Source organism: Balaenoptera borealis, assembly GCF_965194805.1.
Source record: "Balaenoptera borealis genome assembly, chromosome: 13".
Classification (NCBI taxonomy): Eukaryota; Metazoa; Chordata; class Mammalia; order Artiodactyla; family Balaenopteridae; genus Balaenoptera; species Balaenoptera borealis.
In genome coordinates this window covers 18,252,822-18,267,650 of record NC_138870.1, presented here as the reverse complement: position 1 = coordinate 18,267,650, position 14,829 = coordinate 18,252,822, and the positions used below count along the sequence as shown (strand labels likewise).

Sequence of the window (14,829 nt, the reverse complement as noted above, 5' to 3'; positions counted from 1 at the left end):
AGCCTGCTCCCAACATCAACCAATCACCTATGGCTTTGTTCAGTGGCGCAAATGGTGGCCACACCCCTTGACCAATAAGAGAAGGATATTACTTGCAATTGGTTGAAAGGACCGACCCGGAAGGGTGGATGCTCCTGGCTGGAAAGAAAGGAAAGCCTGGTGGCGGGAAGTTTTCGTTGGAGCGCGTCTGAAAGCGGTGCGTAGCGGACCTGAGGCCGGGGCGTTTTGGGGTCGGAGACCGAGGAGAGGAGGATGTTCCTTAACCCCCTGGGGAGACGTTCTGGGGTAACTCCCGTTACCGCTTTGAAAGAGCTAATATTCCTTTTCCTGGCTGATGGGGAGGCCGGCTCACTTCCTTCCACCAATACATTGGCGGGGGAGAAACAGGGGCCCTCGCCCTTCTAATGGAACTCTCTATCATCGCTCAGCTCTAATGGAACTCGGTCCTTTAGGGGCACGTTCCACTGCCGACCGGTCTTTTTTTATCACCAGCCTTTTCCATGCAGGAGGCTTGGGTACCACAGCCTGTTTATTTGCAACCACTGTTTATTGGGAAACGCCCCTGGGAACGCCTAAGCGTAAGGGAGGGTATTATCAATTGCTGTTGCGTCTAAACACAGGGGGCGAGGAGTTGGGGGATGTGTGTGTGTGATTTAGCCTCTGGTACTTGGTGTCAAGAATGCATGACTGCCTGAGACCCTGTAAAATATTTCCTGAGGATGCTTGCAAAAGTTCAGGTACAGCAAGTAAAACCACTGAATCATGGAAGTAGTAATTAGTAAAAGTTCATTGTGTACACACCAAAAAGACAGTTTGCCAACTGGGAGCACTCAAATCGAAACATGGAATTAGGCTCAGGGCTATATTGTTATAAAGCAGCTTGTTTAGTAAGGACTGTTTATTCTTCACACTGATTGGTTATAATAGTAACATTTTCTTAAAGGATAGGGAATTGATTAGTGGTTACCTCATAGCAACCTTGGGAAACAGTTGGAGTTTTGCTTCTGATTTCCAGAGGCAGAAACAAAAAATGCCCCAGGTCAAGTTAGTCTTTCAAAATAAGCTAAATTCAGCTTTGTTTGTATGTCTGTGCTGGTTTTGTCTGCCCAGGAAATTTTCAAGACTGGTGTCCGTTTGTTTTGGATTTTAACAGTGCCTAGGTATACTTCTGACACACATGCTATAGATAGCTCATTAATTTTTGAACCTATTTTATGTTCAGATAGCTTTTGCTATTAAATCACATCCTTTGGGGAAGGAGTTTATGAGCAGTTTTTTAACAGTATAATCAAAGGAGTCGTTTAAAATAGTGGGGCAAAATGGTTGTAGATTACATCCTTTCATAAGTATAGAAAAAGCCTCTGCTTTCAATCTCAGCAAACCTGAGCCTGCACTATATGCAAGGCACTGTGCTAGGCTATGTGGATACAGATGTGAAGGGACTCAATCCCTGCCCCCCTGGAGAACCTTACAGTCTAGAGAAGGAGAATTGTATTTCCACAAAATGGTGAAGACATATTCGTATCGATAAAGAATTAGAAGTTCTTGGTTTACTCCCCTCCTTCAGTATCTTTTAGTGGTGTGGCCCTTCCAAACTTCTTAGCAAGGTAAAGAAGACCCTACTTATTTTTCCAGCCTAGTGGTGACTACAGAATTCTACATGAGGAAGGGCATAAGGTCAGCAGTTTGAGTAAGAGTAGGGTGATGCTGAAGCTTTGGAGAACATTCTAAGTTAGTTTTGGAAAATATTGGTTTTCCATATCAGAGTTGGGGGAGGTGTTCCTGGAGATTATGGACAATCTAAACAAAGTTCCTACCCTCCAACCTCACCTCCTTCCACTTGCTCGTGTGTACTCTTAAGTTTTAGTCTTTCAGAAATATTTTGAGTTCCTTAATACAAACCAGGCTTTTTCCCCACTTCTGACCTTTTCATGTTCTCTCCCTCTGAAATCTCACACCTGTGTAGAATACCAATTCCTCTTTTAAGATTGAGTCTAAATTGTAACCCTTTAAAGCAAATATTCAGTAAAATGTTAAATGATCAATTTGAATATTATGTTGATGGGCTTTGCTTCATCTGGGGTATTTGAATCTATCCAACTTGTTATTTGTAAAATAGCTTCCACCATCCCAATTTTAGAGACAGGGAAAGGGGCTGAGACGAACAAGTTGTTTAGCTTTGCTAAGATCACACAGTAATTTAGGGGTAAAGCTGTTTAACCTCAAAGCTTTGCTCTTTTTTTGTGACATCGTTTTGTGTCTGGTGGATATTTGTTCAGTGTTCTTGACGTCATACTTGTTATTATATGTTTATGTGACTTTGGACACTTCTCTGAAATCTAGAGAATTTTCCATAAAAAAGTAGAGTGGGAAGAAGCATGTAGTCCTTATTGAAAGGTCACTGCAGTATATAGTTTACTTTCTAACATTTTTTGTGCTTAGTAATGACAGATTATCATTGAGCGTTATCAACAGTACTGTTTTTAAAAAGTTGTTGCTCTGATTTTTCTTTCACTTTTAGAAAGAAATTTGGCTCTCCAACTCAACTTTAGAATGGCATCCGTTTCAGGTTAGTGGAGATGATTACATTTTGTAGTTCATTCTGTTCTCTTTCTAATTGCATGTTTTTCTCTGTACCTTCCCCTCAATTTTGCTGTGAACCTTAAACTGCGCTAAAAAAGTCTTAATAGAAATTAATAAAAATAAATTTTAAAAATACTTGTTTTAAAAATTCTGATCATAGAAGTGATGTCTTTTCAGATTTTGTTTTCATTGTGGGAAAATGTACTTAATGAAATTTACCATTTTAACTGCTTGTAAGCATACAGTTCAGTGGCATTACGTGCATTTGCACTTGATGTGCAGTCATCACCATTATCCATCTCCAGAACTTTTTCATCACTCCAAACTGAAACTCGGTACCAATTAAACCCATTCCTCCCTTCCCTGCAGGTAACACTATTCTGCTTTCTGTCTCTGTGAATTTGACCATTCTAGGTACCTCATTTAAGTGGAATCATACAATATTTGTCCTTTTGTGTCTGGCTTATTTCACTTAAGCGTGTCTTTGAGGTTCATCTGTTTTGTAACATGTATCTTTTTAAGGCTGAATAATAGTCCATTGTATGTATATACACCTTCTCTTTATCCATTTGTCTGTCAGTGGACATTGGGTTATTTCACTTTTTGGCTTTTGTGAATAATGCTGCTACAAACATTGTGTACAAATATCCATTTGAGCCCCTGCTGCCAGTTTTTGGGGGTGTATACCTACAAGTGGAATTGCTGGTTAACATGGTATTTCTGTGTTTAATTTTTTGAGGAACGACCGTACTGTTTTCCATCGTTGCTATATCATTTTACGTTCCCAAAAAGCAATACATAAGAGTTCCAAGGAATGATATGTTTTTTGATAGCATTCTGGGAACTTAAGAAATTATCAGGTAGACAATATAAATCATTTATAATGTCACTAGTCAGGTTAATACTGTAACATTTAGATGTATTGTTTTTCAACAAAATTTTTAACATTTTGTACATAATGTTTGGTAATGTGATTTTTAAAAATATAACGTAGATATAGAATATAGACATATTGTTAAGTAAATTCTATATTGTAAATATTCTATTTTTAATACTGTTCTGTATTTTATTGTTTTGAAGTATCATTAAATAATTAACACTTTTAGTGTTGGTGTTGAACTTTTAGTCTGTCTCCATTTTTAAAATGTAAAAAAGGTTGCGTTGAACATCTTTGAGTCAAAAACTTTGTGTGCATCTCCGATTATTTCCTTAAGATAAGTTCCTATAAGTGGAGCTATTTGAAACGTTTTTAAAGTATAAAAGAAAAACTTCCATTTCACCTTTTCTAGGCAGCTACTCTTGGTATTTTGGTATATTTCCATCCATTGCTTGTTTTTATAAACTTGGCTAGATTCTATTGTGCTTATTAGTGAGGTCTTGCTGACTATTCAGTAAAGAAGTGGATGGCAGGAGTGAGGAACTTATTCTATGGTTATTTTCCTGTGCTTTGTAGGATATAGTGAATATGACCTTTGCTACGTACTAGCACTAACAGTGGGGTAACAAGATTAGGTTCTTTTCAAACTTTAAAGAAATGGTTTTCCTAAGTATGGCATCCTCCCATCCACCCCTAAAAACTTTACAATTTATTTAAATATAAATATGAAAAAAATAGTGACATAGATTTTGGCTTTGTCTCATGACTCATTCTCACAGCTTAAGGGTTAATAATAAATGGTAACAATTTAAGTTATATTAAATGCTAATCCAAATGTTCTTTACTAAGAGACAAAGGTGAGGGTTTCAGAGATGTTACGGAACCTTGCCTCAGTTCGGTATAGGTATTTTTGGAATGCATAAATGAGTTATTCAACTTAACAAGACTTTAAGCTTTCTCAGTAGGCTATGATTTTAAAATAACTGAGTAATGACATAGATAAATTTTATTTAAGAGGAGATGCTTATTTTGAATCATTGCCTTTACAATATTGTGCCCCTTTCAAATAACCCACCCCTTCTATTGTTCTACCCACTTGTCGAACTATATTTGAAATGCCTCTGAAGTTGCCTTCAGACAGTTTGTTGATTTGGATTTGATGGCTTCCCTTGTGGCAAATCACTTTCCTTTCGTTGTTCATTTCAGTATGGGATATTGCTAGAAAATGTGCTGTTTCTGAAGACTGGTACTTCCCTTGCATCAGCTGTAAGCTTAGGAACTCTGGAGTGTGATCCCTGCTCAATACTATGTGCTCTTGAGATATAGTATAGTAATAAGCCCTCTTTGTTATGGATTATTGAAATCTTTCACTTTTCAATCTCATCTCCAATAATACAAGTCATGTGTTGTCCGTGCTGGCAATAGAGGTGATATAATTTTGAACAAAAACATTAAAGGACCCTGATTTATTACAACTAGCTCTATTTTCTAATACTCTTAGTCAGTCAGGACTTTATCTAAGGTACGATGATACTGACTTTGTAGCATAGTTTGACATTAACATCTCCATTACGTAGGATTTGATCAGGAAGCAGAGCCACTATGAGCGATATAAGGGACTGACTGTAGGGATTCTACTTGGTGTGAATATGGGAAGTGGTTAAGCTCTTTCTTTCTGTCTGTTGCCTGTGTGTCTGGAGCTGGGCCCAAAGTTGGCGGAGCCAACAGTTAGGAAGAGAAGACGCATATGCAGTGGGGAATGCCAACAGAACCTGCTCCCCACGAAGATGAATCTTACCGAAACCTATATCAGTCTCTTATTGCCTCAAAGCCTCCAGTGTAGGTGATGCAGGACCTGTCAAAATGCTCGTGTCCTTCCCCATGGAGTTGCATATGACCTGGCTGGGTGTTCAGAGAAGCCAAGGGAGGAGAACCACAGGATCTAGAGGAGCTGCAGGCCCTGCTGTTTCCCTACGGATATCTAGCAGCAGCTGGAATCATGGACCCAGCTGCTGCCCCTTGCCAGTGAGGTCACCAGGCCTGACCTTGCACTGACCTTCTTAAATATGGAAAATATGGCGACGGCTTCACTTCCACCTCCTACATCTCTGGCTCCCCAACATGATACAGCTGTCCCTGGTCCAACCAAATATACACTGATCATCTCCTCTGAAGAGGACAGGCTTTCTTTTTATTCATCTTTGGGTGATGCTCATTCCTCTTCTTGCTGAATCACATCCTTCTTGATAATCTTCTAACTTAAATCCTGAGATATGAGGTTAGCGACTATTAACACTTTTTATTTTAGAGTTTAGGGGAATGGGAGCAGGAACATCAATCAACCCATCCATCCATCCATCCATCAACCAACCAACCAACCAACCACCAACAAGAAAAACCCAAATTTGGCTTATATAGGAATATCAAAGTAAGGGAGAAATGCTTATAGCTACTACAGTTCTTGGTTCTCACCTGATCGTGGAGTCATAGCTATTATTTTATAACTGCCTTTTCAACTTCTCATTCCATAGCTTTTTTTTTTTAAATTTTATTTATTTATTCATGGCTGTGTTGGGTCTTCGTTTCTGTGCGAGGGCTTTCTCTAGTTGCGGCAAGTGGGGGCCACTCTTCATCGCGGTGCACGGGCCTCTCACTATCGCGGCCTCTCTTGTTGCGGAGCACAGGCTCCAGACGCGCAGGCTCAGTAATTGTGGCTCACGGGCCTAGTCGCTCCGCGGCATGTGGGATCTTCCCAAACCCGGCCTCGAACCCGTGTCCCCCGCATTGGCAGGCAGACTCTCAACCACTGCGCCACCAGGGAAACCCCTCCATAGCCTTTTGTTCTCAGCAAGCAGCTCACCTGGTCATGGGGCCTTGCCTGGTGGGATTTGCCTTAGCAGTTTGCTTGTAATGAGTTTTGGTAGTTTTCCATTAACTCTAATCAGAGGAGATGGGAATACCAAAAGACAGCCTAGAGGATCCCCTCCGTTCCAGACACACTTCTCCTCACCTCTGCAGTGTCACAGCAATCCAATTCCCTTTAATAGTCAGGATCACTCACCCCAGCCAGTCCAGTAACCCCCTTCTTGGCCTGTTGATTTCCTGTCATGAGGAACGCAAACTGGCCAAGTGGTAGTCAACTTCCAGTTAAATGGAACCGTTGCTTTATCTCCTGGTAGTAGAGTTCTTCCTTGCTAACTAAGACCTCTAGACCAGCAGAGTCCAAAGTTTCAGGGATGGGAAGCAAACATTTCGCTAGTGGATCCTGGCAGTGGGAAGAGCACTGTTCACTGTTGTGATAGGTAAACACACTTATCTGCCTTCCACTTGGTCTTTCCTACCATAATCGTCCTTACTCTTGGGTCAGGAGACCAATGTGTGAACTCAGCCCGTTGCTGAATGTATCTGTTCTAATTATGCCTGCTGGAACTGGGGAAGTAACCACAGAGTATTTTGGAGGACCTCCTAGCCCACTGTATGATGCACCCAAGCAAAACTGCATTGATCATCGGCTTTGCTTAAGTCCAGTCCCTACTCTGACTGGTGGATCACCATGGCATTTTAGTTCTCCAGGAATTATCAGTTTAGAGTTGATGTCTGGTAGTTTCTGAGAAGTTATTTTCCTTTTCCCAATACACAATTACCTTGATAAGTTTCTCTGGAGAAGGATAGTGGAAAGATTTACCACATACATTTTTAGCTGTGTGGGAGAGCCCTTTTTCAAAGGGCCCCACTTCCACTTTATACAAGGGACTCTAGGTCTATAAACTGGCCATTTCCGGGAACTGGTTGAAGAACTAGGACTCCGTTGCGGTGATTCAGATCAGGCGTGTGTTTACCAGAGTCAGGCCTTTGTATTCTGCCTGGACAGATCAAGTCCTCTATTTCCATTTCAGACATCACGATCAGCTAGCTACTGCCAGAGATCTCTGTGGGTCAGACTGTTCTACTCTATTGCCCGGTATGGCAGCCACATCCACCTTTCCTCTGGTCGTGAACTGAATTGCCAGCCTTTAGCCCCCATGTCTTAGAATCCATCATTCTCGTTGATTCAGGTAGTCTAGTTCAAAGGCAGTACTTCCCATGGTCATTCCTGGCTTACAGAGAACAGCCACTCCAGCCCTCTTCCCGGATGCTGGGGCTCCCCTCATGAATGCATTTCTTTCAGGCTTGGTGAAGGGAGGATCCTCTGGGTCCTGTTGGGGGACGGGACCACAGGAGAGTGGACGATCTACCCACCTGATAATCCACTCTAGCACTCCCATCTCCCTAAGCCTCAGGTTTCCCTCCTTTAGAGCATACCCAGGAGGTCCTAGCCTTTCCACTTCATTGGCACCTCCACCTGTGTCATTCCACCCCAACTTTCTGATATTCATCTTTGGGACCAGCTAAGTAAATTATTAGAGCCACTCCTGGCCACTATATTTAGCACACTAAATCTAGAATTTCTTTCTTTCTTTCTTTTTTTTTTAAATTTTGTTGTTGGACTATGTCCTGTCTTTTTTTTTTTTTAAATAAATTTATTTATTTATTTTTGGCTGCGTTGGGTCTTCGTTGCTGCCCGGGTTTTCTCTAGTTGCGGCGAGCGGGGTCTACTCTTCATTGCGGTGCGCGGGCTTCTCGTTGCGGTGGCTTCTAGCTCTAGGCGTGCAGGCTTCAGTAATTGTCGCACGCGGGCTCAGTAGTTGTGGCTCACAGGCTCTAGAGCGCACGCTCAGTAGTTGTGTCGCACGGGCTTAGTTGCTCTGTGGCCTGTGGGATCGTCCCGGACCGGGGCTCGAACCCGTGTCCCCTGCATTGGCAGGCGGATTCTTTACCACTGCGCCACCAGGCAAGTCCCTAAATCCAGAATTTCTTATTGAGTCCACACCAGTAAATTTGGCTTCGTTCAATATTGTATGCTGTCCACCTTGATTTAGTAGCCTTAGGACCTATTCCCACGTATACGCTATAGTTTCTGGTGATAGATATTGGCAAATGCAACTCTTTTGGTGTGTTTCATATTTTCTCACGGTTCACATTTGTATACCTCATCCTCTGGGGCCTCGTGGGTCTTGTAGCGCTGGGAGATGGCGGGGGCAGATCCTGCGGGTGATTAGCATGCTCTTGCAGAGCACCTACCCCAGGAAAGACCGTAACGGGCAGGAGGAGGCTGTTTCAGAAAGGGGAGGGGGGGTAAAAAAGACTTGGCAGAATTAGTGGCTCAAGGTCCCCTGCTTCGTTGGAATGTTCCATATGTTCCCATCCCGATTTCAGGGTCTCACTCCTTCCAAATCAATGTCCTGACTTTAACAGAAGAGTCCCTGTGGGGTTGGGGATTCAGTTTGTATCATAATTCAGCCACCTGCAGAATTTAAACTTGTTAGTATTCAGTAATCTCAGCCCTGTAGCTCCAGCATACTCGGAAGCAACCAACCAACCCCATTATTCTTACAAAAATCTTCTGTGACAGCAAACACTGGGTCACCCAGAGCATTGCCTTCTCTAGATACTTAATTACTGGTGTCTATAGATGATAATTTAACTCCGTCTACTGCATGCTGTGGAATACCATTATCGCTTCTGCCACTGCAAAGAGGGGTCGTTAATGCCCTTAAATCTAATCAGATCAGAGACTCAATTCCAGGTGACCCAGAAACGATTCAGAGAACCCATCTTTAAGGTTCTGTTCCTCTGGGACAACATTTGGCATTGGTTAGGGTTCCATCATAGAAGCTGAATCATTATGAGTGATATAAGGGATTTATGCCAGGGATTAGTCTCTACGTGATCATGGGACCTGGTGAAGAAGTCCATTGCTAGTCTGGAAGTCACAAGAGCCAGCAGTAGGGACAGGAAGATGGATGTGGCATGTGGGAGGATAAGGAAGAGCTGAAACTCACTAGGACCAAGTGGAACCTGTGTGTCACTGGGACTCATGTGGTGTGTCACTGTCCCCAAGGCTCTGACCTCCAGGCTGCTGGTGCCCTGCGGAAGAGCTGGTGCACTTGCCGCAGAAAGTTGCATGTGAACCCGGCCAAGGATTCAAAGAAGCTGAAGAAGCTGTGAGTAAACCTGCCCCTGTTTCTGCCCCCTGTCAACAAGGTGAGCCAGCAGATCACCGACAATGGGAGTGAGCTGCAGCAACACCTGACCTTATGCCAGCCTCCTGACTGTAAACCTGGCTGCTGTTTCATTTCCACAGACTTCCCTGGTGGCCAGCCCTAACCAAGAATCACGCAGGCGGTTGGTACAATACAAAGCCACTGGAGCATCCTATTTTAAATCACAACTGTAAGATTTCATCTCATGAAAGGCATTAAGACTGGACACTGATTGGGAATTCCCTGGCAGTCTGGTGGTTAGGACTCTGCGCTTTCACTGCCGAGGGCCAGGGTTCAGTCCCTAGTCGGGGAACTGAGATCCCATGAGCCATGCAGCATGGCCAAGAAAAAAAACAAACAAAAACAAAACAAAAACTGGACACTGGGGGCTTCCCTGGTGGCGCAGTGGTTGAGAATCTGCCTGCCAATGCAGGGAACACGGGTTCGAGCCCTGGTCTGGGAAGATCCCACATGCCGCGGAGCAACTAGGCCCGTGCGCCACAACTACTGAGCCTGCGCGTCTGGAGCCTGTGCTCCGCAACAAGAGAGGCCGCGATAGTGAGAGGCCCGCGCACCGCGATGAAGAGTGGCCCCCGCTTGCCGCAACTAGAGAAAGCCCTCGCACAGAAACGAAGACCCAACACAGCCATAAATAAATAAAATTAAAAAAAAACAAAAAAAACCCCAAAAAACTGGACACTGATTAATGCAGGCAGATGTTTTAGAAAACACCAATCTATAAAATTTTTCTAGCTTCCACTGATGTGATGTCAAAAGAAATCTCACTTTGACTTTAACATTTGGACTGATTAGAGTCATACGTTAAGGCTTCTTTATAAGTTAGCATGCTGGCCTTGTAATGCCAATTCCAGTAGCACGCTTGATTTCTCTCTTTACTGTTACATCATTGTGTTTATAATCACCGACTCCTTACCATGTCACAGTATGAACCCAAATATGAATGTTTTTGTAAAATGATAGCTAGGTAGTTAGGGTATGACTTTTAAATAATTTCTTCTTGCTTCAAAGTCTGGTCACTTTACTGAAATGATTTAGGAGATGGTTGGACCACTGTCCTAGAACATAATAAAAAAAACATTATTATTGATTAAATGCTTAACTGTGTGCCAGGTACTGTGTTAAGAACTTTCAATATGCTATCTCATTTAATTTGTTATAGCAGTTCTATGAAAGCTAGGTATTAATATTATCCCCCATTTTACAGATAGGGAAATTGAGGCTCAGTTAAGTATAAGGTACTTCGTCTGAGGTCACTCAGCCAGTAAGAGGAAGACCTAAGATTTAACTCGGGTCTGTGTGGCTCCAAAACACATGCTTTTAACCACTCTGCTATACTACGATAAGTTTATAATTTTGATGGTGAGGAATACCCAAAAATCAATAATATGGAAACCTAAAGTTGTGATTAACTCTGTCTGGTCATTATATCTTTTTTCCTCCCTCGTAGCTCTAAGTGAGGAACTGGATTCTATAACCACTGAGCTACACGCAGTGGACATTCAAATTCAAGAACTTCTGGAAAGGCAACAGGAGCTTATTCAGAAAAAAAATGTCCTAACAAAGAGGATAAAGCAGTGTTTAGAGAATTCTGATGCTGGGGAGAGCAGCGAATGTGATTCTTCACCTGCCTCTTGGAATAAAGAAGGTTTGCTCTTTTTTTGTTGTTTTTCTTTTTATCTTTGCCAGTTTTGTTTCTTCTCAGTTCTATGAACTGGAATTAAATCATTGTGCCTGGGCCAGTGCTTTCTAGTAGCTTAAGAGTTGAAACTGGCCATTCCTTAAGTGGCAGGGGAACTTGGAGGCAGACCATTCTTTACCCATGTTCTTTTTAAGTGAAGCCTTTATTATTCAGAATGTATTATTTTGTCCAAATATGGTTTCAGCAACATTAATCGGTGCTTGGAAAAATAAGATATTTATTTAACTCAATTTTCTAGGTTTTAACTAGAAAAAAATTAAACAATTGAGAAAAAAATTCAAACTCCTCGTTAAAGTGTAGTTCATTCTCCTGCCCTAGTGAACAAACCTTTCTTGATTCAGGATCTTGCCAAGCATCTTGTTTATCATTAATTGTGGAATACTATGACTCTCGAAAGAATTGAATTGCTTTTGTGGGCCTTTTTTTCCAGTGTTCATTTTTAAACAAGATATTTACACCAAAAATTTCAGGTAATCGTTAACTTTGTTCTTGATAGTTGAGTTTTCTATGATGCTATGAATTTCCTGGTGGACATGCAGACTGTTTTTCAAATACCTGACCAAGCACCTTTCTCCTCTGTAAGTTATTTATCACTGGCAAAGGTTGTCATTTTTTTCTGATGTACTTTTTTTTTTTTAAGAAATCTACTTTAAATTTATATATTTATTTATTTATGGCTGTGTTGGGTCTTCGTTTCTGTGCGAGGGCTTTCTCTAGTTGTGGCAAGCGGGGGCCACTCTTCATCGCGGTGCGCGGGCCTCTCACTATTGCGGCCTCTCTTGTTGCGGAGCACATGCTCCAGACGCGCAGGCTCAGTAATTGTGGCTCACGGGCCCAGTTGCTCCGCGGCATGTGGGATCTTCCCAGACCAGGGCTCGAACCCGTGTCCCCTGCATTGGCAGGCAGATTCTCAACCACTGCGCCACCAGGGAAGCCCTGATGTACTTTTTCTTAGGATATATCATTAAATTTGATTTTGCTTAGCATCCTGAATTAAACAGATCTCAAAATTATTATTATAAAAGTTAAATTGTCCATAGTATTAAAAGTCTTATATATTGATCTGATTCTTCTCTATTATAAAAACAGCCATTCACATTTGTGTCTCATTCATAATCCTGAATAGTTCTAATCTATCTGGTTTGTTTTTCTCTTTCTAGATTTCCCATGGTCTGATAAAGTTAAAGATGTTCTGCAAAATGTCTTTAAACTGCAGAAGTTCAGGTCACTTCAGCTGGAAACGATTAATGTAACAATGTCTGGAAAGGAGGTATTTCTCGTTATGCCTACAGGTGGGGGAAAGAGCTTATGCTACCAGTTACCAGCGTTATGTTCAGATGGTGGGTATTAATCAACATTAATTTAACGTGAAGAAACATCGTTTCTCTGAATATATCTTTAAGTCTTTAAAAAAAATGTCTAGCCCTATATTTGCCAAAATCAAGTGCATTTTTGTTTGATTTATCTCTCCACTAATAGACATTTAAAGGATTCACCTAGAGAGGGAATGTTAAAGACTCTGAGAGTAATTCATTCTTTTATCTGGTTCCTGAAACATCATTAAAAAACATGTTGTAGGAGAAAAAGCACTAGAAAAGGAGTCGGTAGGCCTGGAGTCGAGCCCCAGGTCTTTGTGGAGTGTCTGCTGTGGAGTTAGGCCCTGGAGATACTGGAGTCAGCAAATGTACGTGGTCCTCGTTTTCACAGAGCTCAGTGGCCAGCAGTGCTTTCTCAAACTGTAATGTGCATAAGAATCAGCTGGTAATCTGATCAACATGCAGATTCTAATTTAGAGTGAGACCCAAGAGCTTGCATTTCTGACAGGCCCTCCGATGACACTGACGCTGCTGTTTGGGGACTAGCAGGGGTATAGAGCAGGGTCAGCGGACTTCTCCTCGAAGAGCCAGTCAGTAAATGGGACAGGCTCTGCGGTCCGTGAGGTCTCTGCCGACTGCTCAGCTGCCAGTGTAGCAGGAAAGCAGCCACAGACGATAGGTAAAGGGCTGGCTGTGGCTGTGTTCCAGGAAAACCTTATTTACAAAAACAAGCAACCGGCCCTTAGTTTGTTGACCCCTGGTCTAGAGAATACAGCTTAATTGCAAGCAATTGCATTAAAGGTTTTGTGATAAAGGTTTTAATAGGGAATTAAGTCAGTGCAAAGATCTGGTCTAGGGGCTGTTAGGGAAGGCCTGAGAAAGTGGCATTTTTTTTTTTTTTAATTGTTTTTTCATTGAAGTATAGTTGATTTACAGTGTTGTGTTTCAGGTGTACAGCAAAGTGATTCAGTTATACATATATATGTATATATATTTTTTCAGATTCTTTTCCCTTATAGGTTATTACAAAATATTGAGTAGAGTTTCCTGTGCTCTACAGCAGGTCCTTGTTGGTTATCTATTTTATATGTACTAGTGTGTATATGTTAATCCCAAACTCCTAATTTATCCCTCCCTTACCCTTTCCCCTTTGGTAACTGTAAGTTTGTTTTCTGTGTCTGTGGGTCTGTTTCTGTTTTGTAAATAAGTTCATTTGTATCTTTTTTTTTTTTTTTTAAGATTCCACATATAAGTGGTATATGATATTCGTCTTTCTCTGTCTGGCTTACTTCACTTAGTATGATAATCTCTAGGTCCATCCATGTTGCTGCAAATGGCATTATTTCATTCTTTTTATGGCCGAGTAATATTCCATTGTGTGTGTGTGTGTGTGTGTGTGTGTGTGTGTGTGTGTGTGTGTGTGCCTAAAAGTGAGAGAACATGCATGGTGTGGGGTATTCAGTAACCTGGAAGCATTTTAATGTGGCAGGCAGTGAGGGGCAAGACATGTGGAAAGAGTCTTTAAAGATATTTTTAAAACTTTTCCTTAGATGAGTGGAAAGCTATTGAAGGGTCTTAAACAGGTAAGAGACTTGTCAGATTTGTGGTTTAGAAGGATAATTCCAGCAGATGGAGGAATTCCAGAAATATTTAGGAGGTAGGTTCAGTAGGACTTGGTTTTCACTGGATACAAGACTAGGAGAAGAGATAGTCTAGCTGCCCAGATTTGAGGCTGGGACAGATGGTGAAGTTGTTCACTGAAACAGGGTACATTGGAGAAAGAACTTATTTGGGAATGGAGAGGGAAGGTGATGAATTTAATTTGGGGCCTGTTGAATTTATGATGCCTGCAAGATATCCAGGTAGAATTGTCCTCTGAGTAGGAGGATGTTTGAGTGGAAAGCTTGGGTCCGAGAGATCTGTGGTTGCTGGGTTGGAGGCTGTTAGTATGCAGATGGCTATTGAAGCGAATTATATCATCCAGAGCAATGTGAGAAGAGAAGAGCGCCCAGAACAGAAACCAGAACACCAAGAGTTTAGGGATAAACAGAGAAAGAGGGCCTTACAGAGAAAGCTAAGACAGAGTAACAAAGTGTAGGAGGGTAGTCAGGAGAGTATGGTATTATCAGAAGCCTGGAGAAGGGAGTATTTCAAGCAGGGAGTAGTTAATAGTGATGACTGTTGGGAAAAGGTCAAATAAAATAAGGACATGGAAGTTTCAGTGGCCTTGGTGACAAGGGACTCAAATAT

The 14,829-nt window shown here is 41.8% G+C and overlaps 1 protein-coding gene across 1 annotated transcript in view; it reads left to right on the top strand.

The window, feature by feature from the left end:
• Nucleotides 1–86: 86 nt before the first annotated feature.
• The window catches only part of RECQL (RecQ like helicase), a 35,983-nt gene continuing 21,240 nt past the window's right edge, over nt 87–14,829 (top strand). Inside the window, exons 1-4 of the mRNA XM_082351986.1 lie at nt 87–196; nt 2,522–2,569; nt 11,012–11,209; nt 12,424–12,603. Of these exons, the coding sequence (XP_082208112.1) occupies nt 2,554–2,569; nt 11,012–11,209; nt 12,424–12,603 (394 nt within the window). The 5' untranslated portion in view covers nt 87–196; nt 2,522–2,553. The remainder of the gene's footprint in view (nt 197–2,521; nt 2,570–11,011; nt 11,210–12,423; nt 12,604–14,829) is intronic.